Source organism: Triplophysa rosa, linkage group LG7 (assembly GCF_024868665.1).
Source record: "Triplophysa rosa linkage group LG7, Trosa_1v2, whole genome shotgun sequence".
NCBI lineage: Eukaryota > Metazoa > Chordata > Actinopteri > Cypriniformes > Nemacheilidae > Triplophysa > Triplophysa rosa.
The window spans coordinates 12,067,047-12,092,992 of NC_079896.1; the positions used below are offsets into that span (position 1 = coordinate 12,067,047).

The 25,946-nt window shown below is 37.5% G+C and overlaps 5 protein-coding genes across 17 annotated transcripts; 2 read left to right on the forward strand and 3 right to left on the reverse strand.

Annotated features, from left to right (window-relative positions):
• Positions 1–475: 475 nt before the first annotated feature.
• LOC130557009 (ICOS ligand-like) lies at positions 476–3,152 on the forward strand. Of its 4 annotated transcripts, none has more exons than XM_057338410.1 (6): positions 476–562; positions 852–915; positions 1,046–1,375; positions 1,500–1,826; positions 1,899–2,060; positions 2,151–3,152. In XM_057338410.1, the coding sequence occupies exons 1-6, from the start codon at positions 560–562 to the stop codon at positions 2,228–2,230; spliced, it is 966 nt and encodes a 321-aa protein (XP_057194393.1). In that variant the 5' UTR covers positions 476–559; the 3' UTR covers positions 2,231–3,152. The 4 variants fall into 4 exon arrangements, with proteins under 4 accessions (XP_057194393.1, XP_057194394.1, XP_057194396.1 ...); XM_057338411.1 differs by having other exon boundaries at positions 1,899–2,054; XM_057338413.1 differs by having other exon boundaries at positions 486–562; positions 1,500–1,784.
• Positions 3,153–3,979: 827 nt separating this feature from the next.
• Positions 3,980–6,412, reverse strand: nit2 (nitrilase family, member 2). Of its 2 annotated transcripts, XM_057338352.1 has the most exons (10): positions 6,303–6,412; positions 5,807–5,925; positions 5,552–5,672; positions 5,374–5,462; positions 5,094–5,187; positions 4,928–5,002; positions 4,752–4,830; positions 4,585–4,683; positions 4,459–4,514; positions 3,980–4,361 (listed from the first exon to the last, which is right to left on the reverse strand). In XM_057338352.1, the coding sequence occupies exons 1-10, from the start codon at positions 6,328–6,330 to the stop codon at positions 4,267–4,269; spliced, it is 855 nt and encodes a 284-aa protein (XP_057194335.1). In that variant the 5' UTR covers positions 6,331–6,412; the 3' UTR covers positions 3,980–4,266. The 2 variants fall into 2 exon arrangements, with proteins under 2 accessions (XP_057194335.1, XP_057194336.1); XM_057338353.1 differs by lacking the exon at positions 4,585–4,683.
• A 484-nt stretch (positions 6,413–6,896) lies between these two features.
• gtpbp6 (GTP binding protein 6 (putative)) lies at positions 6,897–11,129 on the forward strand. 4 transcript variants are annotated; one of them, XM_057337808.1, is made up of 10 exons: positions 6,897–7,497; positions 7,654–7,791; positions 7,869–7,939; positions 8,106–8,236; positions 8,441–8,511; positions 8,662–8,820; positions 8,892–9,100; positions 9,444–9,592; positions 10,744–10,896; positions 10,988–11,129. In XM_057337808.1, the coding sequence occupies exons 1-10, from the start codon at positions 7,062–7,064 to the stop codon at positions 11,112–11,114; spliced, it is 1,644 nt and encodes a 547-aa protein (XP_057193791.1). In that variant the 5' UTR covers positions 6,897–7,061; the 3' UTR covers positions 11,115–11,129. The 4 variants fall into 4 exon arrangements, with proteins under 4 accessions (XP_057193791.1, XP_057193792.1, XP_057193793.1 ...); XM_057337809.1 differs by having other exon boundaries at positions 8,662–8,769; XM_057337810.1 differs by lacking the exon at positions 10,988–11,129 and having other exon boundaries at positions 10,259–10,861.
• A 452-nt stretch (positions 11,130–11,581) lies between these two features.
• Positions 11,582–14,004, reverse strand: si:dkey-66a8.7 (PI-PLC X domain-containing protein 1). 2 transcript variants are annotated; one of them, XM_057337818.1, is made up of 6 exons: positions 13,623–14,004; positions 13,256–13,392; positions 12,645–12,773; positions 12,407–12,562; positions 11,927–12,110; positions 11,582–11,817 (listed from the first exon to the last, which is right to left on the reverse strand). In XM_057337818.1, exons 1-6 carry the CDS (start codon positions 13,720–13,722, stop codon positions 11,585–11,587), a joined length of 939 nt encoding a protein of 312 aa, XP_057193801.1. In that variant the 5' UTR covers positions 13,723–14,004; the 3' UTR covers positions 11,582–11,584. The 2 variants fall into 2 exon arrangements, with proteins under 2 accessions (XP_057193801.1, XP_057193802.1); XM_057337819.1 differs by lacking the exon at positions 12,645–12,773 and having other exon boundaries at positions 13,623–14,001.
• Positions 14,005–14,644: 640 nt separating this feature from the next.
• plcxd1 (phosphatidylinositol-specific phospholipase C, X domain containing 1) lies at positions 14,645–24,525 on the reverse strand. Of its 5 annotated transcripts, none has more exons than XM_057337815.1 (7): positions 24,443–24,525; positions 22,111–22,231; positions 21,680–21,822; positions 16,651–16,779; positions 16,323–16,478; positions 16,067–16,247; positions 14,661–15,972 (listed from the first exon to the last, which is right to left on the reverse strand). In XM_057337815.1, exons 2-7 carry the CDS (start codon positions 22,220–22,222, stop codon positions 15,728–15,730), a joined length of 966 nt encoding a protein of 321 aa, XP_057193798.1. In that variant the 5' UTR covers positions 22,223–22,231; positions 24,443–24,525; the 3' UTR covers positions 14,661–15,727. The 5 variants fall into 5 exon arrangements, with proteins under 5 accessions (XP_057193800.1, XP_057193798.1, XP_057193797.1 ...); XM_057337814.1 differs by lacking the exon at positions 24,443–24,525 and adding an exon at positions 22,569–22,955; XM_057337813.1 differs by lacking the exon at positions 24,443–24,525 and adding an exon at positions 22,522–22,955 and having other exon boundaries at positions 14,662–15,972.
• Positions 24,526–25,946: the final 1,421 nt, after the last annotated feature.

Consider the following 25,946-nt stretch of genomic DNA (forward strand, 5'->3'; position numbering starts at 1 on the left):
GACATCTATCGTTCTTCAGTGTAGGGCGGCCAACTGCAGTCCGTTGCGCAATGCATTTCACTATTATTTATTTAATTGTTTATTTAATAATTTATATATTTTATTTGAGATTTTATTGATATATTTTTATAATTTATTTTTTTCAGTGACTTGGAATTATTGTTTTATTTCCTATACATAGGCATGTTTGGGCATGATGTCCTGACAGTACTCTTCAGTGCAGTGCACATGTCCACTAGGTCACACTATTTTCCAGAAGAAAATCATTATGTCAAATCAACTTTTTATGTGTAACCGACATAAAAAAAATTGTGTTTACTGTTGCGGTTGTTTACATCAGCTAAATTTATAAAGCATAAAATGATATGTTCAACACATTAAATGCATTCTAAAATATAGAAATGGGCTAGCATGCCTTTAAATAAAGTCTACGTGAAATATGAGGTGTGTGTGAACATTTACTGTAACAGGTTTGGGAAGGTATGGCAAGCTGTCAAACTTGTTCTAATAATATACTGATAGAAACGAAACTGGATGATTTGAAACCTGCACGCAATGCATGGTAATATGTTTGTAGGTTTTTCACTTTTCATTTTTTGATGAGACAATTTATTGCCATATAAGATTCCTGACATGCTATAGAATATAAATTTATGAAAATTAGCACTACGGTTTCTTCGGTTCATTTAACTACTGGCACTAAAACAATGGGGACTGATCAGACAAGTCGCGTGTAGACTGTTTTTCATTTTATTTTGGTTTTGGGCATGGCTCTGGAGTATTTACAATAAACTGTTAGTAGTCTTATACACTTTGACTGTACTCATCTTTGAATTTTTTTCATAAATAAGATTAATGTGATGGAAAATACCTACTTCAGTGCTTTGCTTCTCGCAAGTCTCATCATGTCACAAGGTAAGATTTCTGAGTGTGTTGTGTTGTGTTGTGTTGTGTTGTGTTGTGTTGTGTTGTGTTGTGTTGAGTTGAGTTGAACTTGACTTCATTCAATTCTGTCAAGAATTACATTTGATCTCTTAACATCTAGCCGAAGAATGCATAGTTGGAGTAATAGAAGAACATGTCCAACTTCCCTGTATTTATAATGGGGTGAAAAATTTGACCTCCCTGCTCCTCTCATCTGAATGGAAAAGAGACGTGGAAGTTATACACACCACAAACTGGACGAAGCAGCAGGAGGACACACAAAATGTGTCCCGCAGTACCACTGTTCCATCTTCGGCCCCAAATTCTGGAGACTTTACCATGGTGTTGCGTGACATACGTTTATCAGATGCACAAAATTACAGTTTTCATCTAAAGCTTCAAGGTCAAGAAAACAGTATTCTGGTTTGCACAGTCTGCCTCACTGTAGCAGGTAGGAAGAAAATGGATATGGAACCAGTAAAGGTCCATTGACTTTTTATAATGATGTTTGCATTTAGTATAGCGACAATACTGGTAAAAAAGCATGCAATATTTATATTTTGACCTGTTTGTAGGTCATTTTAGCCATACTACTGTACTAAGAGAGAATATAGTGAATGGAGAGAAAACCCAATTGGTGTGTAACACTAGAGGAGGATTTCCAGCTCCAAATATCTACTGGATTATAAACCACACACAGCGCCCTCCAAAAACAACAATCATCACTTATGTGAATACTCTGCCACAGTCTCAACTCTACAACATCACAAGTGTCTTATCCATCAACATCTCACCAGACACTGTTGTAGCTTATGTCATAGAAAACGATGTGTTAAATGAAACGTCGACTACAACAAACTGTGAGTGCCCTTTTTCATTTTGGAAACATTCAAGTTTAAAAGGTGACTTGACAGAATCCATACAAATGCATACAATCATTTGTACAGTAATCTTTTCATGTTGTTTGTGGTCAGATGGTGTAAAGTCAAATGTAGTGCATGGACGCCTGTCGAAATATCTGTGGCTTTTTAGCACGGTTCTGTGCGTGGTTGTTTTTCTACTGGTGGCTGCGTCTCTTTGTTACCAAAGGAATCTGGACCGAGATATAAAAAGGAGAAATCATTTCAGATGTGGGGGTACAGACGTTCTGAAATTTTTGAGGTTTTCATGTGGGTCATCTCTGGTTAGATGTTTGAATTGTGTGGATATCTTTATTTGTGTTGCAGGTGATTCATGCAGCGAGGACACCGAGTTGATCGTGATGGATATGAAGCTGTGGGCTTCCCTTCCTGAGACGGATGTATAACATGGTCTGCGATTTCATTTTTTGGTTGATGCCACATACTATTGCACTGATTATTAATACTGCGGCCTTACGGTGTCATTTCTTACTCTGATCCGAGAGTGAATCAGCCGGAATATTCTATTCTCACAAATAATATAGTAATGAATATATTCTATTCATTGTAAAGCACTTTGGATCAACTATGGTTGTGTTAAACTTGTACTCATCAAATAACATTTTCCTTGACTATTTTGTCTTTTTGTTACTAAGCATGTTTGTTCTTCCCTGAAATTCCATGAATGTTTTAGCACTACGTTTTAATCTAAAATCGGTAACAAATCAGTAACAATTTTATACAACTTGTACTATATGTGAACATTTTTCATGTTGTGATCCTGTTTGAATGCCTCAATCAATTTACATTATCTTGAATTTCGTAACGATTTCAAGTTACATGAGTTGTTAAACAACCTGGCTTTGGTATTAAGAACTGAAGCTTAGTTAACTCTAAATGCATCGGTCACAAAATGTATCTATGTCAGCATACAACAGCAGCTCTCTCTAACCAAGCTTTTGTGTTTACCTCACCCCTGAATGAAAAGAGAACACAGTTCAACCAGCTATAATAACCCGATGAGCCAGAAAGCACCTACCAGCTACTGAGCTTTGTCTTTGGGCAACATGAATGGCAGTCATATTTGTTTAAATCCATTTTATATACAGTAGATATCGATAAATTCCCATCAACTGTATGTCTGATATTGTTGCTGTCCTTCCGAAACCTCTTATTTCCAGAGTTCCTGTTTTCCAGGAAATACTGAGTCCTGCCATCTTCTCATTTTGAAACCTTTATTGTTATCTTTAACTTTTATTGAAATTTTCTTGTTGCACTCCACCACCTAACTATAATTACAGAAAAAAATAAAATAATGTAGAATATCAACAGTATATGCATGGTTTTATAGAAATGGCACATAATATATGTAAAAAAAATACTTAAAGAACTTATTTATTACATATAACTCAACATTTTATTTTTAAAAAATAAAGAAAAAATATATATTCATAAAATAAAGAAACTTCATCAATAAAACAACAAACTGCCTAAAAAACGCATTTCTCCACAATAAAAAATGAAATATTGTAGCATGAGGATATGCTTATGATATAATTTGTCTACTTTTATTTTATTTTGTGAGAATATTGTGTCAGCTGTCTGGTGTTGGATGTTATGGCTTTACTTCAAAGGATTATAAACTAAATCTCATGCTATAACCTCTTGTGATATACAGTACATAATGATTTACAGCCCGTTTGATCTTGAAGATTGACCTCATTTAGTCATGCCACACAGAAATTAAAATGCTTGCATAATCAAATAAATTAATGTTTGAGAAGATTTTAATTTAGGTTACTGTGTAAATTGCAGTCAAAGACTTTAAGAGGAATCAGACAATAATATAAATCCTGGAATTATTTTAATCATTTTAATTACTAATTTACTAAATTAACCTGAAGTCAAAGTATTATCTAATTAGCAAATGTATTATGTGCAACATATTTCTGTGTTCTTCTGTACTTTTTTGCAGAGTGCATGCAGAGGTCTTCTGTATGCACAAGGGGGCGCTATTAGCTAAATGTTTTACATGCATATATATCAACTTCGAGTGATTCACTATTGCATTTAATATACAGTTGACATACTGATTCAGGGAATTCACAAGTCACAAAAGCACACTACAGCACAAAGAATACACAGTGCTAAAACAATAATTAAACAATCGTTTATTTAACATACATTCAAAACATGATTAAACAGACATCATTCATTAGACGGTGAATTTACTCATCTATTAACTATTTTAATATTGTAAATATATCATTGAAGATGACAGGATCAACAGCAGGGCTCAAATCGTGAGGCACCTTTGCCTAAAATCTCTTTTAATGACCCTGACTGATGGTGTCTGCTTGTATCTAACACCGAAGTGGTGACAGTGTCCCGCCTTTAACTAAGACTTCACATAAATCACAGTTCTGACATGACAAACCACACTTCAGCCCTCCTGAACAGCACTGACACTATATATATCATTCCTTCTCTGCCTGGTGATCGGGATTTGCTGACGTACATCAGACAAATACTGCAGGTCTGCAAGGAGAAGAGGAAGAACAGATATCTATTTATGATCTTTGAAATTATGATTTATGAATTAACTTGCAATAACATTAAATGATAAATAAATGACCTATGTCAGCATACACAACAGCCTCCTCTGACCCAGCTTTCGTAATGACCTCACCCCTGTGTGAAAAAAGCCATGGTTACCATGGTAACTATGTAACTAATGAGACACAGATAAGAGAGACTTTACCAAGGGTTAACTACAGAGCTGTGACCCCAGGCCACATAGCTGGCAGTCTCATCTCTGGCTGGGGAAGCAGTGGCAACATAAACTTGATTGTCTACAGCTCTGTCAAGAGAACACAATAATGAGGGACACGAGGAACAGAGGATCAAAGGAATGTTTTGGATACTGACCTCCCCCTCTGCAGCAGCTCCCAGTGAGCCGGCCCTGTGGTCATATTAAAAGCACCAGGATATACCAAAAGCTGGCAACCTACAGAGAATAAAATTACTGAATATACAAAGTATATTTCAAATACATTTTATTCGACAACACATTTAATTAGATGTGTTATTTTAAGTTCTCTCACCTTTTCTGGCATAGATCTGTGCAAGCTCCGGAAAGCGAATGTCATAGCAAATGCCTACACCTACTTTACAAAAGGCTGCAAACAACACCAGACACGTTAAATTATGAAACATCACACAGAAAAAAAATTAAGTAAAATAAAAATGAATTATATAATAAAAACCCACGGGTTTCAAAAATAGACAAGCTGTTTCCAGGACTCAGTGTTTCAGACTCCTGAAAACGGATTTTCCCAGGTACGTCAATATCAAAGAGATGAATCTGCAGAGATGTACAATGAAGATTATGAATACCAAAACTACACACTTAGCATAAGTTCTCATCAACCAACTGATTTATCTATAGAACTATGATGCGTGGAAATCACCTTGACATTGATGCACGAAATGTAGCTAAATAAACCGCTGACCATTAGTTTATTTGTTTGATTTAAGTGTCCTTTCTGACCTTTCTGTGTTTGACAAGCAGCTTTCCATCGGGACCAAAAACTGAACAGGTGTTATAGAGCTTCCCTCCATCCTCCTCAGGTATGGAACCTACAACACGCATAGATATTAGGAAATGATGACTCAAGCACTGGTGCTTCAATCATAACAAATCTGATGCTCGGGACTGCAGGTCTCACCACCCACTAAATATATCCCACAATCCTTAGCCACCTCTGACAACACCTGTGTGGATTCTCCTGGGATCTTCTCAGCATACTCAGCAAAGAAGCCGGTTCCATAGGGGGAGTTAAAGCACTCCTGCAAACAAATATAGATATATATTCAAGTACAACCTTTCAATATTCTGCTTCGGATAAACATAACGTAGCATCTAGACACAATCCTTTAATAACTCACCAAAAATATACAGAATAAGAGAATGTAATACTCACAGGTAAAACTACAACTTTTGCACCTCGGCCTGCAGCCTCTTTCACAAGTTTTTGTGCTCTTCCTAAATTGTCCGATTTAATCTTTGACACATGTAACTGCACCACAGCCAGGCGAAACTCTAGAGGGTAAACAAGAGGTTGTTTATTACCTGGAGCAAAATCAATCAATGATTTAACTCTTCAAAAGGCAACCAATATGACTTAAAAATGTGATACATTGCATTAAACATTTGCTGCATTTTATAAAGGGACTTTCATAGGTGCAGTCAAACATACAAATGTCCCAACATATTCAATATATGTTTTAGGTGCGCCGAAATTTTTTTAAAAAATATTTAAGTTTAGTCTAAAATACGACCTGTGAAATATGAACTGATAAAGCAAAGTGCAATGAAGAATCTGAACGTGCTATGTTTAATCGCTAAGTAAAAATATACGTGAAGTAGCAAAATCCAGGAACAGTTCAACTAATACGGGCACATGAAAGCATACTTACTTGACATTGCTTTAAAGATACCAGACATTGATTTAGCGTTCAAATGAATACAAAGTAACAGTATCACGACAGCTGAGTAAAAAAAAACAATAAAACACGAGTAAAAACTCCGCCCACTAGAGTAAATTCAAAATAAAAGTCCTCTGTAAACCGTACATCTTTTTAGGCCTTTGTGGGTGGAAAAATCTGAATATTTAATAATTCCCTTTTTCCTTTTAATCGTTAGACTTACATAATACATTCACATTAAAATACTTGTTATGTTTAATATATTACTAATATTATTACTTGGCGGTAATATATTAATGCTTCAAGCCTATAGGTGGCGATGCAATAATGGAGTGTGAAATTTATCGTGCTGCAAGAATCCGCATGTTTTCTGATTTGTTGGAGGCTGGAAACTCAACTATATCTTTAAAATCGATTCTTAAAAATAACGACTTTAAAACAATAAAGATTGTTATAAGTTTTTTACTTCACACTTGTCTCTATTGGAGGATTTGATCTATAAAATGGAGTTTTTCAGATTAACTGAGGAGGGCAGCAATACGCCTTAGAAGCATCTAAACTGCCGCAAATCCCACAAGAAGAAGAAGAAGGTGGCGATGCAGATCTATCGTCCCTGTTTAAACACAAGAGAAGAAGAAGCACCAAAACAACATGCATTACGCGCGTTTATGACAGTCGCTTCGTTTTTGTTTCATTATGAAAGTTTAATCTAAAATGATTTGGACTTTCATTTTACTGTAACCTGTGCAGATGGATTTGAACAAGATGCGCTACTTGACCAAGCATGTATTTCTATGTAAAACTGCTTGGGGACGATTGCCCACAAAGCATGTTCTTGGAAGATGGTACATGAACTTTGCGAAACCTAACTCACAATTTGTTGAAGTAGGTTCCAGGTCACCATACCCTAAACAACGTTTAAATACTGACTCTTTGAAGGCAATATCATCAGTCCCATGTCTTCAAGCCAGGGTTTTCTCTATGACAGCTTGCATATTCAAGAGTAAAAATCACAATACAGATCAGGACAGTTTACAGGAGGAGGAAGATGAAATTGATGAGGCATTAATAGACGAGCTGTTTCAACAACAGATCCCCACAGGTATTGGTGAAGAAGACCACCACAGAATCTTCATCGTTCATCCTGATGTGAAATGGGGCAGCAAAAAGCAATATCTTACCACAGGTAAATCTTTACAATTCACACCGATTTAACAGGGTCTGTTGATATATAAAATAAAATAAAACATAATTAATTGAATACTTATTACTAAAATCCTGGTTTTAAACCGGATAATGAAATGTTAGATATTGCACAAAACAGACATGTTTTATTTAACAGCGGCACTTCAAATGGATGAGGCTGTAGGTCTGGTGAACACTTTGCAGAACTGGACTGTTATTGACAAGATTATCCTCTCCACCAAGACACCAGAGAAGAAGAAAATATTTGGCAAGGGAAACTTTCAGACTCTCACAGGTATGTGGTTTAATGGGAATGAACATAGAGTGTATTTTAGACAGGAGTTGACATTTTCTCTGCTCTGACTTGCTAAGAGAAGATCAGAGCGACGGCTGGGGTCACAGCTGTCTTTGTGAACGTTGAGCGTCTTTCTCCATCATCCGAAGTGAGTGTCTTATACTATAACTGCCTAAATGTTGAATTTAGGTTTTTCGTTTGTAGGTTTGACTCCTAGGGAACACAGTTAATAAAATGCATACCTTGAATGCACTGTAAGTAGCTTTGGATAAAAATGTCTGCCAAAAGCATATGTAAATGTATGTGTGTTCCAGAAAGAGCTACAGGAAGCCTGGGGAGTAAAAGTTCTGGACAGATACTCACTTGTTCTGCATATTTTTCGCTGTAATGCAAGAACTAAAGAAGCCAAACTGCAGATCTCTTTGGCAGAGATTCCCTTGCTCAGGTAACATTGTATTTTTTATTTATACAAAAAATTGATGCTTTTATTTTGTTAAGTTTGATCCATAAAGTAGTGTAATCATATAATTAGCCCTGTTATTACTGTTAACAAAACCCTTTTATGCACATTCATCTTCTGTTTAATATCTTTAACAACAACATCTATTTGATTGCATCTATTTACATGCTACGTATTTTATCTCTTAAGGTCACGGCTGAGAAATGAAGTAGAAAATTTAGATCAGCAAGGTGGCGGCTCAAGGTACATTATGGGCTCAGGTAAGGACAAGAATAGTCAAGTCACATATTTTTTATAGCGTTTTTACCATTTGAGTGTTAAATACACAAAAAATGTTAAATACACATAGAATAAATAAAGATTTGACCTTAAAAGTGTTTTGAAATAGAGAGTTAGTGTGGCTTCTGCAGGTGAAACCCTGTATGAAGTGCAGCAGCGGTTGTTGAAGGAGAGGGAGCTGAAGATCCGCTCGGCCCTGGAGCGACTTCGGAGGAAGAGGCACCTGCTCCGCTCCCAACGTAAACACAAAGATTTTCCTATAGTCTCCGTTATGGGCTACACTAACTGTGGTGAGGTTTGGACAACAATTTTCCTGTTAGTCTGTGATGAAAAACTTTTTTTTAACAATTTATCTCCAAAGGTAAAACGACTCTGATTAAAGCACTGACCGGTGATGCTGGTCTCCAGCCTAAGGACCAGCTCTTTGCCACTTTGGATGTAACAGTACATGCAGGACAGCTGCCCAGTCACATGACTGTACTGTATGTGGACACCATTGGATTTTTATCCCAGCTCCCTCACCAGCTTATTGACTCGTTTTCTGCCACCCTGGACGATGTGGCACATTCTGTATGTATCTGGAAAGCATGAAAATGCTGTAAAAAATCAGTTTGTTTATTATTAAAAGAATAGTTCACCTTCAAAATGAAAATTCTGAAAACACAAAACAAAAAAGAAGATACACTACCTTTGACTGGTTTTGTGTCCATACAATAGAAGTCAATGGGGATCTATGGGTTTTTTTACCAACATTTTTCAAAATATCTTCTTTTGTGTACTACAGAAGAAAGAAAGTCATACAGGTTTGCAATGACAAGCGGGTGAGGAGTAAATGAAGACAAAATTAGAATTTTGAAGGAGAACTAGCCCTTTAACAGTGTTTTAGAACATTTTAATGCTTTTTCTTGGGCAGGACCTTATAATTCACGTGAGAGACATTAGTCATCCCGAAACTGTTAATCAAAAGGTGAATGTACTGAATGTGCTGAAGAATCTTCAGATTCCAGAAAGATTATTCAACACCATAATAGAGGTGCACAACAAGATTGACCTCATTGAAGGGTGAGACATTGCCTTCTTCTGCTTTTTTGCACCAGCATCATTTAGAAATACATATTTAACTTGAGATTTTCCTATATTGTACTTGCAAATTATTACTGTTGCTCATACTTAAGCTTTACTTAAAAAATTAAAAGTAAAGTGTTAAGCTTTATTAAGCTTTCATTACATAGGCATGAACAATATCTCAAATTGTGGATTGCTGGGAGAGGTTTTATTTATTTGCATGATTAGGCTAATTATAAGCGATTTGATGATGAAAAGATGGCATTTATATAAATGAAGGGAGGCCGTGCCATATGTAGGAACCAGAATTTCATAGAAAAGTTTAGTAACACTTTACAATAAGGTTGTATTTGTTAACATTAGTTTATGCATTAGCAAACATGAACTAAACATTAACAATACTTATACAACATTTATTAATATTAGTTTATGTTTGTTTCAGCATTTACTAATACATTTTTAAAATCCAAAGTTGTAACTGTTAATAATAGTTCAGACACCGTAGATGAACTAATATCTACAATATCTAAAATAGCATTAACTACTATTAAAGGTGCAATGTGTGATATTAACGAGGATCTTTTGACAGAAATGCAATATAATAGACATAACTATGTCTTCAGAGGTGTATAAAGATGAAGCGTTATGTTTCTATTATCTTAGAATGAGCTGTTTCTGTCTACATACACCGTGGGTCCCCCTGCATGGAATTCGTCATGTTGTTTCTACAGTAGCCCTAAACGGACAAACTGCTCTACAGAGCGCGTTTCATAAATACATTATCTCCCTCTGCAAAAAAGCAAAAACGTGACAACATCTTATTTCTGTGTCATCCACCGTAGTGCTGCGAAAGGGAGGGGTGAGCGGTGGAGTGAACCGTTGGTTGCAATCCGCAACCTCACCGTTAGATGCTGCTAAACTTCACAAACTGGACCTTTAACAAAGATGAATAAATGCTAAAAAACTATATTGCTTGTTGTTAGTTCATGTTAGCAAATGCATTTACTAACTTTGGACCACGTATTAACCATTGTTGCAACATTTTTATAACTGAACACTGCTCAGAACACCATAGTTACCATAGTAATACTATAGCAACTTGTATCCTGGTGATGGGTTTTCTAGTTTTTCTGTATGTTGGTCTACAGATACCAGACCAGTGATCCTGAAGTTATCTCTATATCAGCTCTTAAACAGCACGGGTTGGATGTGTTAAAAGAAAAGATTGAAGACGCTGTTGTAAGGTCTACTGGCAAACAAACGATGACTCTTGTGGTGCAGCTCAACAGCCCCCAATTAGCGTAAGTGTTGGGTAAATAAATGTATACTATAAGAATACACATCCATTTTAATCCACAAATTTGTCAGTGTTGTGCCCTTTGCCCTTCATAGTTGGCTGTATAAGGAAACGACAGTTCAGGCAGTGGATGATGTGGGAGACGATTGTACGGCCAACGTCAAGGTCATTATTAGCCAAGCTGCATATGGCCGCTACAGGAAGCTGTTTCAGGTCACCTAGCAACAGATGGCCCCTTTTCACAGCCAGAACTACATAATCTGGAATCATTGACACGATGAACTAGTTGTCACACAAATATTTATTTGCTAAAAATGCACTCAACTTTATTTGAACAAAATAAAATAAGACGTTGAGATATAAAGTGGATTTGTGTAATGTAAACAATGTTGCAATCGAACATATACAATACTAGTTTTTAACCATCATAAAGCTTGAGTAAAACAATAAAATACTGCTTGATTACGTACCGTTTAAGATAAGATGCATATGTAAACACACTGAGGATTAAGTATTATGCAATATCAGCATTTTGGCATCATAGAAACTGCATTAGACCGCTAAGCCTGTAGAAAGTTTTTTTGCATTTGTTTTTGTAGAGTTTGTAACTGATTGTTCAAGATGCATGAAATTTCTTAACCGACACCTAAAACACCTTCCATCTAAAACATTTTGCTTTGCCAGCTCCTTGACTAAAGCAGTGTATTGTTGAGAGCAATAACAAGCGAGCAGAATGGTACGGGTCCAATGAAGTCGCCCGCTATGATGTTCATACTTTTGGAATCAGCTCCTGGTTTCTGATCCTCCAGCCATCTCCCCACACAGTCCCAGTTTTCCATGGTCAGAGTTCGGAGAGACACCCGAGGGTGCGAGGCAATAAAACATCTATCCGTTGTCAGATTAAGGCCTGCTACGAAGAACCCTTCTGCACAACAAAAATATGTATATGTGGGTAATTCAAAGTAAACGTACATTATTCAAATCTAAACAGTCAAAGTTTATTTAGAAATAATTCCTTAGAGTTTTTTTCTCACCAGGTCGACCAAGTTGTTTCTGCCATTCCAGATACTGGATCAGTGCTTCAGCGTTAGGCTTGTTGGCCCAAAGGTACGGGATAGCCGGCCACAGCTCCTTATGGCGCACTGCAGATTGGTCGTCATATGACAGTACAACTTGATAGCCTGATGTCCATAGGCTGCGCAAGGTTAAAACTGCTTCCTATAGAAATATGTATTGCACAGGCATTTAAAAAGAAGACAACCCAGTAATGGAAACATTTTAAGAATGGTGCTGTTTAAAGAAATCTTGCAACACTGTTGTCTGCTCTGTGTTGATGTTTCTGAAGTTTATGTGAGATATTTAGTTATGTCATAACTAAATTAATCAGCATATGGTGCCTGATTTTCTAAGAAAATTGGCATGTTTTCATTCAGATGAAAGACTGTTTTTTAAAAAAGTAGATTAACACAGGCATTTAGTATCTGAACGAATTACTAATCCAAATGGTCTCTTACATTGCGAGGGCACAGTTTACAGCCAAAGATTTTCTTCAGAGAATAGATAAAATCCTCATGACGTTTGTGATCCAACCCCTCAAAATGACTACAAGCCAGGATGATAATTTCTTTAGGATGAGATTCAAGCCACGAAGCAACTGACTGTAGAGTTTCCTATAATACAACAGGAAATGTTAAAGACATAAGAAAAAAAAAACAAAGTAGCTAAACCAAGGCGCCATTTGTTTGTACTTACAACAACAGTTGCATGTGTGTAAATCACATGAGTAAAGTAAAGCTCATTTGAAGAATCATACTGTTTGTGGGCAATTCGGAGATCAAAGTATCGAATGCCTGCGTTAAGTTGCTTCACAATGCTTTGCACCTGAAAATGTTGTTCGCAACATAAAAAGTTTGATAGGATGCCATAAATATATTTTACATTGTCTTTTTCAAAGACAGAAGACTTTAAGAACTGTGAGGAAGACACAAACATTAAAGGGATACTCAAAAATGAAAATTCTGCCATGAATTAAGTAGTTCCAAACCTGTATATAGAGAGTTATTTAGAAGAATGTTAGTAACTGAGATTTCTGGGGTAGTCAATATGGTAGTCAAAGGTTCCCCAGAACTGTAAATTCTTCCAAATATTTTCAATATTTGTACAATATGCAATATTTTTTCTACTATGGTAGTCAATGGTGCCCCAGAAATCAGAACAAAGAAATTTGTACATTCACAAATGTACATACAATATATACATTCATTCATAATTCACGACACAATTTTTTCGGGTGGACTATCTCTTTAAACTCTGTAGTCACTCAATACAATACAATACCATAAGGAATTGGGGTGTTTGCTTGCCTGTGTAGTGGCCCATTTGTAAATAGCTGGGCGAGTTAAACAGCAGAAAGTTCTATCCAGTAATCTGAAGGTATCTGACTCTGATCTGAGCAGTGGAGAAGTGATATCCAGACAGTAGCTCATTGCGTCATGGCTACCTGTAAACAAGTGAGGCTTTATTGATTTGGTTGCAACAATGTTGTTGACGAAACGTTGCCTACCAATGCATTCCACTGGAGGCTATAATTTTACAATTGTAAAAATGGCAAAATAAATGAAAGAAAGATTATTTAAAAAAATATTTCATTAGAATTAAAAAGATATATTCTATATTATTCTGGTCATACGAAACAAACTCAAGTCTTCTGTAAGAAAAGGTGGGGCTCACCTGGTATTGAGATATTTGTTAAAGGGACATCCCACAGTTTCTCTGGCAAAGACGACATCCAGTCCTCTTCACTGGTTGCTGTCTCTCTAATGCGCTCCATTTATCACAAGTTTATTTGACTTTATAAAGATTCTTTTAAGAAATGCGTCTGTGTGCGTTTAAATACAAAACGAACGCAGACCCTCCGCTGAAACATTCCGCGTTTGAGCTAGACAACAGATAACACAGATAAAGGAGTCCAAAGCCCACTTTCTTAAATAGGAAATGACCATCCAACTTTAGTTGCTGAGCTTCATGTTTTGCGAAAGTCTTCAGGAGGTGTAATAAATGAGTGCCGAAGATGAGAGATTGTATAGCGAGCTCGACCAGTTTATTTCCTGCTTCCCTGTTTCACGCAACTTTTTTTCTGTCGTACTGTCATGCTTTGAACACATTGCGTTAAAAAACGTTTATAGTTCAAGTAAAAAAGCGTTTAATTAATTTGAAATTGGATTATTCAAATTTTTAAAGTGAAAGTTATATAGTTCATAAATGCTAATCTTCATAAAATCAGCTTTAAAATCTTTTAAAAATCTTTTATCAGTTCGACATCTTTTGGCTCGTTATTAACTGAAATATTTCATTCCACTTCAGCTTTTTTGTCCCTCAGTTTTTATTTTTTCTGTTATAAAGTGTTTGGTGCTAATGATTCTATTTAAAGGGATAGTTCACCCAAAAATTAAAATTCTGTCATGAATTACTCTTTATTTGTTGCAAACCAATCTTTGTTTGGTTGACCACAGAGAAAGATATTTGGACGATTGCTTGTAACCAAACAGTTCTTGGACCCCATTGACTACCATAGTATGATATGAATATGTATATGAATAGGCCTACATAGAATGATCAAAAGTGCCCCAGAACTGTTTGCTGATACATTCTTCAAAATATCTTCTTTTGTTCAACAGAACAATATACTGTATATATATATAATTTTTCCTACTAAGGTATTCAATGGGGTCCAAGAACTGTTTGGCTATGAGCATTCTTCCAAATATATTTCTCTGTGTTGATCAGAACAAAGACATTTATACAGATTTGAAACAACTCAAAGGTGAGTAAATAATGACAGAATTTTTATGTTTGGGTGACCTATCCCTTTAAATATATATTGCTGTAAATATTGCCCTCTTAATAAATATATTTTGAGTTTAATAAACAACAGAGATAATCTACTAAAATAATCTAACCAGAAGAAAAATAGGCAGGTTCATTGCGAGTTTAAGGAAAATCCAGATTATTTACCAAAAAAAGAAAAAAAAGGATGATTCTGTCAGACCAGTATATTTTAGATTGATTTGAACCCAACAGTTTCACAGAAAAAAACTTTCATTCTCTTTATTTGACACCTCCAGTTATTAAATGTGCATTGCATACTATATACACCATTCAAACAGATAGTTGGACTAGCATAATGTTTTTATATTTTTTAAGGGAGAACCCCTTCACTTCACATCTGATTTAAATGGCATGCTGCTATGACAGAGAAATATGCATTTTTTTCAGTCTCTTCATGCTTCATGAGTGCACATACCATGCACTTACAGTACATACAGTAACCATGTTACCATTCCATTAAGGAGTGAACTGAAAAGACCATATAATAAAGAATGCACAATCCTGAGTGTTTGATAGTCTTATTTGTGTGCCGAGAAGTCATCAGCACTGCTTTTGAAAAATGTAAAAATTACTTATTGTATCCCTCTGTGTAACATTGTGCTTCTGACTGGTGCATGTTTTAATGTTGTGACACCCTGGATCCTTATAATAATATCCTGCAGGAACCAGGTGCTTAAAATGTGCTAACAATATTGCAAGATCAGAGGTATACAGTGGGCACTGCATATATAAGATTAATAAGACAGCAAATTCAAGTCATAAAATCAATGCATTATTCTACCCGTAACTTAAAATTATCCACCATTACTCAACAAGTGCATAATCACCAATTATTCATCATCACAACAAGTGCAAAGTCATATTTGTCATACTTGACTAGTAAAAAAAGTCCATCACAGGAATAAAAAAAATCATACCTCAAACATTATTTACATTGTGAAGACTAATCAAGTAGTCCCTTCGAGCAGATGTTCATTTAGTGCAATAACAGTCGGTACGAATTTACTCTCGGTCACAAAGTCCCCAGCTATGATGTTGAGAGAGCCGGTTCTAGAGCCAGGCTTCTGCTGCCTGACCCAGCTAAGTAATGTGGGATATGTAGACATCACCATATCCTTCAGCGACTCTGTGGGATGGGAGCATATGTACTTCAGATCTTCAGTAAGATTTATGCCGGTCACAAAGAACCCTCCTGTGGAAAACGATGTATATGAGAACTTTTCCCCTTTTTCAAAGATTGTGATGATGTTAACAATAAAATACCTGAATAAGAAAAGAACGGTTACCTGGCCGTCCGTTTTGTTTTCTACGTTCAAATTCCTCCATCAGGGCTTCAGCTTTGGACTTGTTGGCCCACCAATAAGGAATGTGGGACCAGAGCTCATGGTGGCAGTAGGCAACATTGTGCTCATATGAAATGATAACTTGATAACCCCGGCTCCATAAATTCCGTAGCGTCACACATTCCTGAGAGATAAAAACATTTCTTTGTGATTTCTTTAAGTTTGTTTCTAAAATTAAACAATGACAATGAACGTGTACCGTTTTGGGGCACAGTTTGGAATCAAAAACGCTCTTTATAGTTGAGACAAGCTGTGTGTGAAGTTCCTGAGAGAGACCCTGGAAGTGACTAAATGAGAGGATGACAACTTCCTTTGGATGAACATCCAGCCACTCACTGATCTCCTTTAATACTGTCTGTAAAGCACAAGAAATGGATCAAGTTGATTTGAATACATTTCTACTCAGATTATATTGCTCCTATTAAATGATAAAATATCAAATGGCCTCAAAAATAACAGTCTTTTCCTATTAAACTTTAACATGCATATTAGTCAGTTTTATAGTATTTATGTGTCAATTGTCTTACCTCCACAGTAATAGTGGTATAAACACCATGGTAAAAGTAGAGATCATCAGAGCTGTCATTGGGTCGATGTGCTATCCTCAGGTCACAGTATCTCACGCCACAATCTAACTGTTCCCTAACGTTACACTCCTATGGTAAATAATGTAAAGCACATTCATTAACAATGCAGTGCCAGTCGAGCTAGTGTTGAACACTGGTGAGTGAAACCATTTAAAGTGAAATAACCATCCCTTTGTTGCTGTTTATTTCTCTGGAGTGAGTGCAATATTACTTTCGTTAAACAGGACAATGAAAAGTAAACCACCACAGTGTTTCCCCTACCATTGCTTTAGGGGGCGCCCCGCCCCTCCAACCGCACCTCCCACTCCCCTTGAAGGTCAAGTTAATTTTATTTTTTATATAGCACCAGATCACAAGAGAAGTCATTTCAGGTTACCTTTCTATATAACATGTCTATACCTTGTTCTCGTATTAAACAAGCTAAATAGCATTATGTTATTTATCTTATTTACATGGCGGCATAGGCATGTCATTTCTGTTTCTACATGGTTGCGCCTTTACAGTTCCCCTCTGCTCTCCGTAACGAGTTCCGCCCCCATGCTTCGTTCCATCCGGACCGCGAGACTTAATAAACCATTAAAAACATTAGACTATTTCTGTAGTCTAAATTGAGCAGCACGTCTACATAACTGAGCTGCACATATCACGCGCACTCAGGGAAAGTTACGTTGATTATTTTGCCGCTATATCTTCTAATATCTTTATTTAGCGCCAAACACGCTTCATTTGAACCCTTTCCGATCCGTGAGCGCTGCTTCTCCCGCCAAAGACGCGTCACATATAAAGACCTGCAGACACCAAGACCAGGTAAATAAATGGACACTTTTACTGTAACGCTTAAAGATGCCACGAATTAAAACCACAATTTTAACCCGAGCTTTTGTTATATTAAAGGGAGTCGTATTCACGCGAACATCATGTAAGTGTCAGAACTGAAAACTCCCTTGTTACTGAGATTACAGCTGTTATTGACACCAGGCCCAGCGAACGGCAGTTTCTGGAATGCACCTATCTATGACGACATTGATAGGTTGAACACTGGCTCCACAGAAAGAATATCAATGACTACTTCTCTAGCCCCACCCACTGGTTCGCACATGACAATTCTGAAGTAACACACAAGTGGCGCGGAAGCGAGATAGAGCGCGGAAGCGATAGAGCGAGCAAGCAATAAACAAACATGCCGTTAAAGATAGCTAAATATTGTGCCATCCCTGGTTGTGGAAGAATACAGTCGCTGCATAACCTTCCTTCAGATTCCGATATTAGGAATGCGTGGTTAAAGTTTATTTTTAAAGACGTTCCAGCTCATGTGGGAAAAACATGTAGCGTTTGTTCGTTTCATTTCTCTGAGGATTCCTTCGTGAACAAGGCACAGTTCGACGCTGGATTTGTGGAGAGACTAAAATTTTAAATTATTGATTGCTGTGCCGTCAATATTGGATCCGATAGGAATGGCACAGCAATCTTATGTGAGTAAAACATTTTTGTACTATGCGTCACTATTGCTTTGTTAGAGATCGCTTGATATGCCCTGAGCACAATTTGCACGAGATTAGTATTACCTGGGGACCTCTAGTCATTTGTATTAATTGCAGAGGTTGTCTGTGATCTTAAGCCCGTGTGAATCGGGATCTCTGTGATTTGGCGGGCTCATATATCATTGTGACGAGGAAGGCGTGACGAGAGCCGTGGGAGAAAGAATCGAGGCCGCCAGGACGCGATTAATAATGAGTGTCAGATGGGCGTCATTCTGGCCTCGTATCGGAGGCATAAAAGGCCAAGCGGCAGGGGAATACGGCGAGAGAGGACCGGGCCCGGAAGTGTTAAGTTTTGTTTATGTTCGTGTGGCCGGCAGTCGTCCGTGGGGGGCTGCCGGCCTGTTTTAATGCTGTTTATTGGTTTTTTATTTTTGATTAAATATGTTTTAATGTTCGCCGGTTCCCGCCTCCTTCCTTCCGTTTTATTGAGCTTTGCTACAATCATTTTTCAAGGTTTTATTCACCGTTTGCGAATAATGGAGGCTGTTTTGAAGTGTTTTGGTATTATTTCGGGTGCTGGGTCATATCCATAAGTTACCGGGAGTCTCCCGTTTGTTTATTTATCATGGAAACTCTCATAACATTTGAGACCCGCAATCACGGTGATCTTTTGTCCGGTTCGCAATCACGGGTCTCAAATGCTGACAGGTACGGTCGTGTATCATTAAACACCATACAACTATAGGCTATACAAACTATACGCAAAGCCTTGCCATAACATCCGGGAAATAAGTCAGTAAATTTGAGTAAAATCATCCTGTGCGAATGCATCACATGAAATACAGATGTGGGGAGGTAATTTATAAATCACAAGAGGTCCCCAGATAATGCTAATCTCGTGCATGTTAAGAGCATTTCATAATGAATCATGTTTTAATCATACATATTTAGAATCAGTAGTATGAATGGCATGGAAAGGCTACTTGTTAGTAACTTTGTAAGTACTTCTCATGATAAATTCATTTCAGTTGTTACATTTGTTGTCAATAGTTTTTTAAATATTCAAATAGACTACTAAGACTTCGCTTCAGCATCATAGCCTACAACACATTTTATCAGTTACCAGTCCTTACTGTGGCTATCAGAATATAAACTAAATGGCCTGATAAAACATTAGATTGATTGATTAAATATTATTTATTAAAAAAACCATTGTCCGGACCTCCGCCGCAAAAAATATATAGACCACCCCCCAAGCCGTAAACCTAGGGGAAAAATGGCTATTTTTGCTCGTAACTTTGGATATGTTGGTCAGAAAATTGTGATCTCTTTGTCTACGTGTTCCTCGGGTCATGCCGAATGGTTTGATTACGATTCTGTTACGATTGGATGAACGGCCTGTCCGCAATTTTTCATTTAGTCAGAAATCATAATATATTTTGAATTGTATGATTTATCTGCCTCAAATTTGATAAGCGCCATTGAATTACAGTCCCGGACGTACATGTGAAGTTTCAAGACAGCGACACCTAGCGTTCATAAGATATGACGCTTTTTATATAATTGCTTATAACTCTTGAACGCTTTGTCTGAAATTCGTTTTCCGACATTACTTCTCCTGGTCCGTGCCGATTCCATTGATGCCTGGTTTGTCATTTTCTAACATTCGGTTCATAACTTATTGTAAAGCATGTGAAAAACGTTTCTGTCGCTGCTCATTTGACAAAATACCTATTCGAAGTTGATTGTGCCTGTGACATTGTATCGTTCTCATATTAAATTATTCTGACCGTATGTAACGTGTTGTGCATTACTATACAAAAATGATATTCTTGCCTTTATTCCCACTTATGCTATCTGTTTCTCAAATACATTGTATTTCTCGTTTCAGCCCCTTCGGGGATTGGCCCATGTCAATGTTTGAAGCTCTGAAAGCCCTCCTCGGGAGTGGCACAAATGATAAACCGCAAGCCTCTGGTTCAAGAGGTTGAGGTTTCGTATCTTGTGTTGTGCATTTCTATTCAAATGATATTCTTGCTTTCATTGTCGCTTCTGACATCTGTTTCTCCTGTACACTGTATTTTTGTTACTTATGTTCTACTGTGTCATTCAGAGTTGCTCAACCTAATAAAGTGCACGCCTAGAGACCGCAAGGTCGCGGGTTCGAATCCTGAGAGGCACATGTGTTGCTTGTACATGTAGAGTGTACATAGTGTTTCATTCTCGGTTGTTCTTTAAACATATCTGTTTTTCACGTACATATTGTTCTTGTGGCTTTGCGTTGTCATAGCTCCAATTTTGGTTATTGTTACATATCGCTACTTACACTCCTAACAGCTTTGCTCTGCAGGCATGTTGTGGGGTGTCGGCTCCATGACGAGACTCGCTAAATCACTAACGTTGAATCTTTGGGGTCAGCGGTTTGAATCCGGCTGTGGGCGTGTTCTGTGCTTGTGTGTAAATCGTGCGCTTTGAGTTTGTTTTCACCTATTCTTCTCGACCTGTCCCTTTTTCATCACAGATTTTCCTTTCATTGCTCTCGTTGCGCTTGCGCCGCATTCGGGGGATTGGCCCCGTATCACAGCTTGCAGCTATATTTTGGAAACTTGATGTTGTAAATATAGCAACTCGGTTTGGGATGCTTTTGAGAGGTTACTAGGGTAACAAGGAGCTCATGTAAGAAAGAGTGACTGAGAGAGCAACTCTGAGCATGTGTGAGAAATCTATAACATTGTTGCAGATCATTTCAACAGTTATTATGTTGCAGTGATAAAAATCATAGTGTCCCAGCACTGTCTTGGTCCTATATCAGCACGAGTGGATCATCTCCTGTCCAATCAGATTTGAGGACCGGAACTAACAGTATACTCACTACATCTAATACTGTCCCATCTAATTGTGCTCCAATGTACTGAGAAAAGTGTTTGATTGATTTCGACAGGAAAGCAGACGGCAATTTATTCCCTCTCGTGCTGATAGATTTCGGTTTGTATGCTGAGAGAGTCGTGCTCTACAGGAATCTGCTGATGCACATTGATATAAATTGGTCTATTACCTCATGAGGGATTTGATACGGTAGTCAACATAAACACATTGATTTCAACAGGTAAATGTTTAGGAAGACACCACCATGGAGCTTTTTCAAAAGTAGTTACAGTTACAGACCAAACAAAGAGGATATAATATAATATATGTGACATAATTATTAAATATAAAGAATCTAAATCTTATATTATGCAAGTATTTTAACATTTAAAGAACAACAATGCTTTTCATGACTTTGAGTGGTTCGCAACAATTTGTGAATGGAAATATGAGTCTGGCCTTAAATTCTGTGCAAAAAATTGGTTTATAGTAATCCAATGGAAAATACATAAGTCAACACAAAGCATAGAACAAATCAAATGTTGGTCATTTTACCCAAAGATATATAAAAAAACTACTGTAAACACACTTTTGGAAAACTGGATTAGTGGTGACTAGCATACCTGTGCTATTGCCCACTTGTAAACAAACGGTCGTATGATGGGCTTCATATACTTGTCCAGCTTTTGCAGCATATCCGGCTGGGTGAGGTCCACCGGGGACCGGTCATTTTTGTCCAGACAGTACGTTATTGCATTATGGCTTCCTAAAAATTCATAGAGTCTATCACAAAAATGACAATGCGACCACAAATAATATTTCACTACCTTGTCTTAACATATCCAAGCTTAGTCTATAGATCTAAATGCTTGAATGTCATTAAAAGTTATTAAATTATCATTATCAAAGCTTCAAGGTAAGCCTTTTGAGACACTATAGCTCTTCAAGACAACAATGTAGAAAATTCATAAATGTTTAGTATTGTAATATGCATACAAAGTGAATGCTTTCATACATTTTGTGAATGTATAAATTAAACGGTTAGGTTAGGTACCTGGAATAGCCATGAAACAGAGAGGGGTATCCCACAGTGCACTAGGCAGATGGGCCATCCAGTTGTCCATGGGAAGCTCACTCAAGGACACTTGGCTGACCTCCGATGTCATCTTGGATTACTGTGAAAAATGAAAAGGTGGGTGAGTTCAGTTCGTTTTTCGAGACGTACTTGTATGACTTCCATGCAACATACAATTAATTTTCACATAATTGTATGTTGCATCATGTAAGTCATTCAAGTAAGTCTCGAAACATTCAAATTCAGTAAAAACAGAGATGGCAGAATAGACTATTGCGTATTCAAATGAAGGACGTCATTCAAATTCGAACGAGGAAACCTGGGGAGGGAACTATTCGTGAACATTGTCGTAGGATTTACCAGATTTATAAATAAGGCTCCAGTACCAACCCAAATCTTTGAAAATGTTTTAAATGAGAAAGCTGTCGGATAAGTACAGGTTAAACCGGCTCCATCAAACTCGGATGTAAGGAAACAAGATATTCGTCCAGTTCATCGATTCCCAAAACATCGTGTAAAAGTGATATTGATAGTACGCGGAGGTGAACTTGTCATTGGCGGTATACGGTTTAACCGGGCTCGGTATCCAAAACAAGATCCCGATGTGAAGACAACCGAAATAGTCTGGAAGAACTCTCTTCTCCGTGAAATTCAGCTCGTTTCAGAGTGTCCCTTTCATGTCGACCGTCAAACATACGTATATATTGCTTGACGTTTCGATCATGCCTTGCTTGTGGAGATATAACGTTAAGGGAAAAATAAAGGTGATAAAAAGCATGCGCTTGTCCACTGCATTCTCCACCCGGCCAGTCTGACAGTTTCAGGCGTACTACGGCGAAGGCTTGGCTCATGAATATTAATTACGCAACAAGACGCTCGCTCGGAAGAACGAAATGATTTGTTAAAAAGTCAGACGTCCGTAAGTGTGCGTTATACGTTGGGCGAAGTTACCAATTGCAAAACTTGTTGTATGAATATTAATTAGGGCACGTTACTGAATGATCAGATATACCCATAGTAGGATTCGTAAATTTGCGTCCGCCGAAAGAGGCGTTTCATGGTTAGGCAGATATGCTGCTGTACTATTTAAGGAAACAATAGTATGTGTGATAAATGACTGTGTCAGTATTCTTTAATACAGAATGCGCCACCGTCTTGTTTCGCAAGTTTCATTCTTTAATAATACATTGTTTGGACTGTCGATGCAGGGTGTGTAGAGGATGAATGGGAAACTGCTGACCTATGGGGAGAAACAGTGTTTCGCGATGACGCGGGACTTTTCTCTCTTACTGCGTTGAGCATTGCTACATTATAGAACACTCAACAAAGACATCATATCATGCACACACTAACGAATTATATTACAATGGTCTGTTTGTCATGACAAAAAAAACAACTGTCAAAACAAAGACGTGATGTATTCCTGCTATTCCTATTCTTTCCAGCTCCAAAGTGGAGTTTTATTATTGCCAACTTGACAACGCCAATCTCATCCAGATCACAATGGCTCCAGTTGACTTTCCTAACTGGCGTTCTTAAAACCAGCATGGAGTGACTCCAAGGGTTTCTTTGTGCTGTATTATGTCACAACCCCCCTTCTGAAGACTTCGGGAAATTTACAGCACAATGGGACTTTTTCACAATATGCTGATTGCTTAGAAGCAATAAGAATAGTGTAATGTTCATTTACAGAATAGAAGCGAATGGGATTCAATCTTCTGGTCTGGTGGAAGTCCTTCAATGACTTGAATTACAGAGTACTTTTGTGCATGTGCTTTCACCACATTAACAGGCAACTCGAGCTGAATCCTGCACGAGGATTTTATGACATGACAGTGTCCCAACAGTGTCACAGGCTTGTCATCATTGATTCTCATTATGACATACTGTTCACTGACCATTGACATCACTCATTATGAGATCACTTATGATATTCATTTACATTAAGTCATTTAGCAGACGCTTTTATCCAAATAAGCGACTTACAAATGAGGTAAACAATGGAAGCAATTGGAACAACACAAGGACAACACAAAGCATAAGTGCAATAAAACTGGTCTCATAGCCAACCACAGTATACAAAGCAAAGTTTATATATATATATATATATATATATATATATATATATATAGAAAGAGTAGAAAAGAGATAGAAGTCGAGCTGATCGGTCGGTCAGGTGCTGACGGAATAGATGTGATTTCAGACGATTCTTAAAGATGGCTACAGAATCTGCTGATCTTGTAGCAGCGGGCAGATCATTCCATAAATGTGGAACCGATCCAGAGTAGGTATCGTGAGAGCGATTTTTTACCTTTTTGGGATGGCACCACGAGACGTCGTTCGTTCGCAGAGCGTATAGGGATCTGGCGGCAGTGGCGGGTACATCTGCATTAGCGAATGAAGATAAGGTGGTGCCGAACCAGTGGTTGTCTTTTGTAAGTTGCTCTGATTAAAGCATCTGCTAAATGTAAATGTAAATAAACACTTCTGACCATTGTGACATCATTAATTATTACATCACGATCCATGATGACACAATTATCATTATCATCACTCATCATCATCGATCATTAAGCCTCACACATTATCGTTCATTATGATATCATTAGGCTACTCAGTATGACATCATAGCTCTTTTTTGACATCATCACATTATGGCATATCGTCACTCCTTGGGACATCATCATTATGAAGTTACCGGATTACTGGTAAAAATGTTTATAAGAGGTCTTCATATGTATAGCAGCGTGGATTACTTTTGTGTCACCTGCATGCTTTTTTTGATGGGTACCCGAGGACCAGTTTTTTTTTCATCTTGGATGGCGTGAATGTGAGTAAATTAACAGCAAGTTCCTTATTTGTTGAAATTTTGCTTTAAGTGCACTTACTGGTCCCCCTGCTCCTGCCTCAGCTGCATTCTGTGCACGCGGCCACTTAGAACAATATACAATTTTATTACACAGCTACCTGGAAGGTTAATTGATTCTGATAGGTCACTCATGGCATTCTGCTGTCAAATATTTTGTCAGGGTTTATTTTGCAATAATAACCACTATACGTACTTTCTTCCTCTAATTCTGCAGATGTGGAGTTTTTTTAGCGCCTATGATTTATATTTCAGACTCAACAGAAGGTGTGCTGTGCTGGTTTCAAACTCAGCCTTTTCACCAATGATCAATAAACCTTAGGCAGCACCGAAGCCCATCTGTGAGAGCTAACACAGCAGCCGCTCACCCAAAGAAAATCAGTTAAGTCTGAAGAGAAACTGTTTAAAGTCCAAACAAACATAAATAACAGTACAGCATTGTTCAATCACACCAATATTGAAGTTAAATAGAAATGACTGTTCACAGCAATACTCTATTCTGAGAATCCACTACAGTACGAGCCAGTGTTTTCATTTGTTGTCCTGCAACCAACAGTTCTGCATTCTCTATTTCTAAACACGTTTAAATGTAAGCCGTAAACTCATTATTAGGCTATCTAAGGGTGTTCTATAGCAGACAGCAGGAGACAGGTACCGCCCCAGGAAAACACCACAGAGTGCAGAAATGGTGTTTTTTGGAGTGGAGAGAATTAATGAAATTGTTTGATGTAGAATAGCCAGAGGGCACTTGGAAAAGTGATGTTGATGAAGAATGGCAGTACTGATTAGCACTCTTGAGCCTTAAACAAATACGATTTGTGACCTCATAATTGGAAGTGCAAAAGGTCGAGCCATGGGAATAGTTCACCCAAAAGTTCCATAATATACTCACCCTCATGGCATCTGTGCCATGATTTTCAACATCTCCAGTCCATTAAAACTTCTTGAT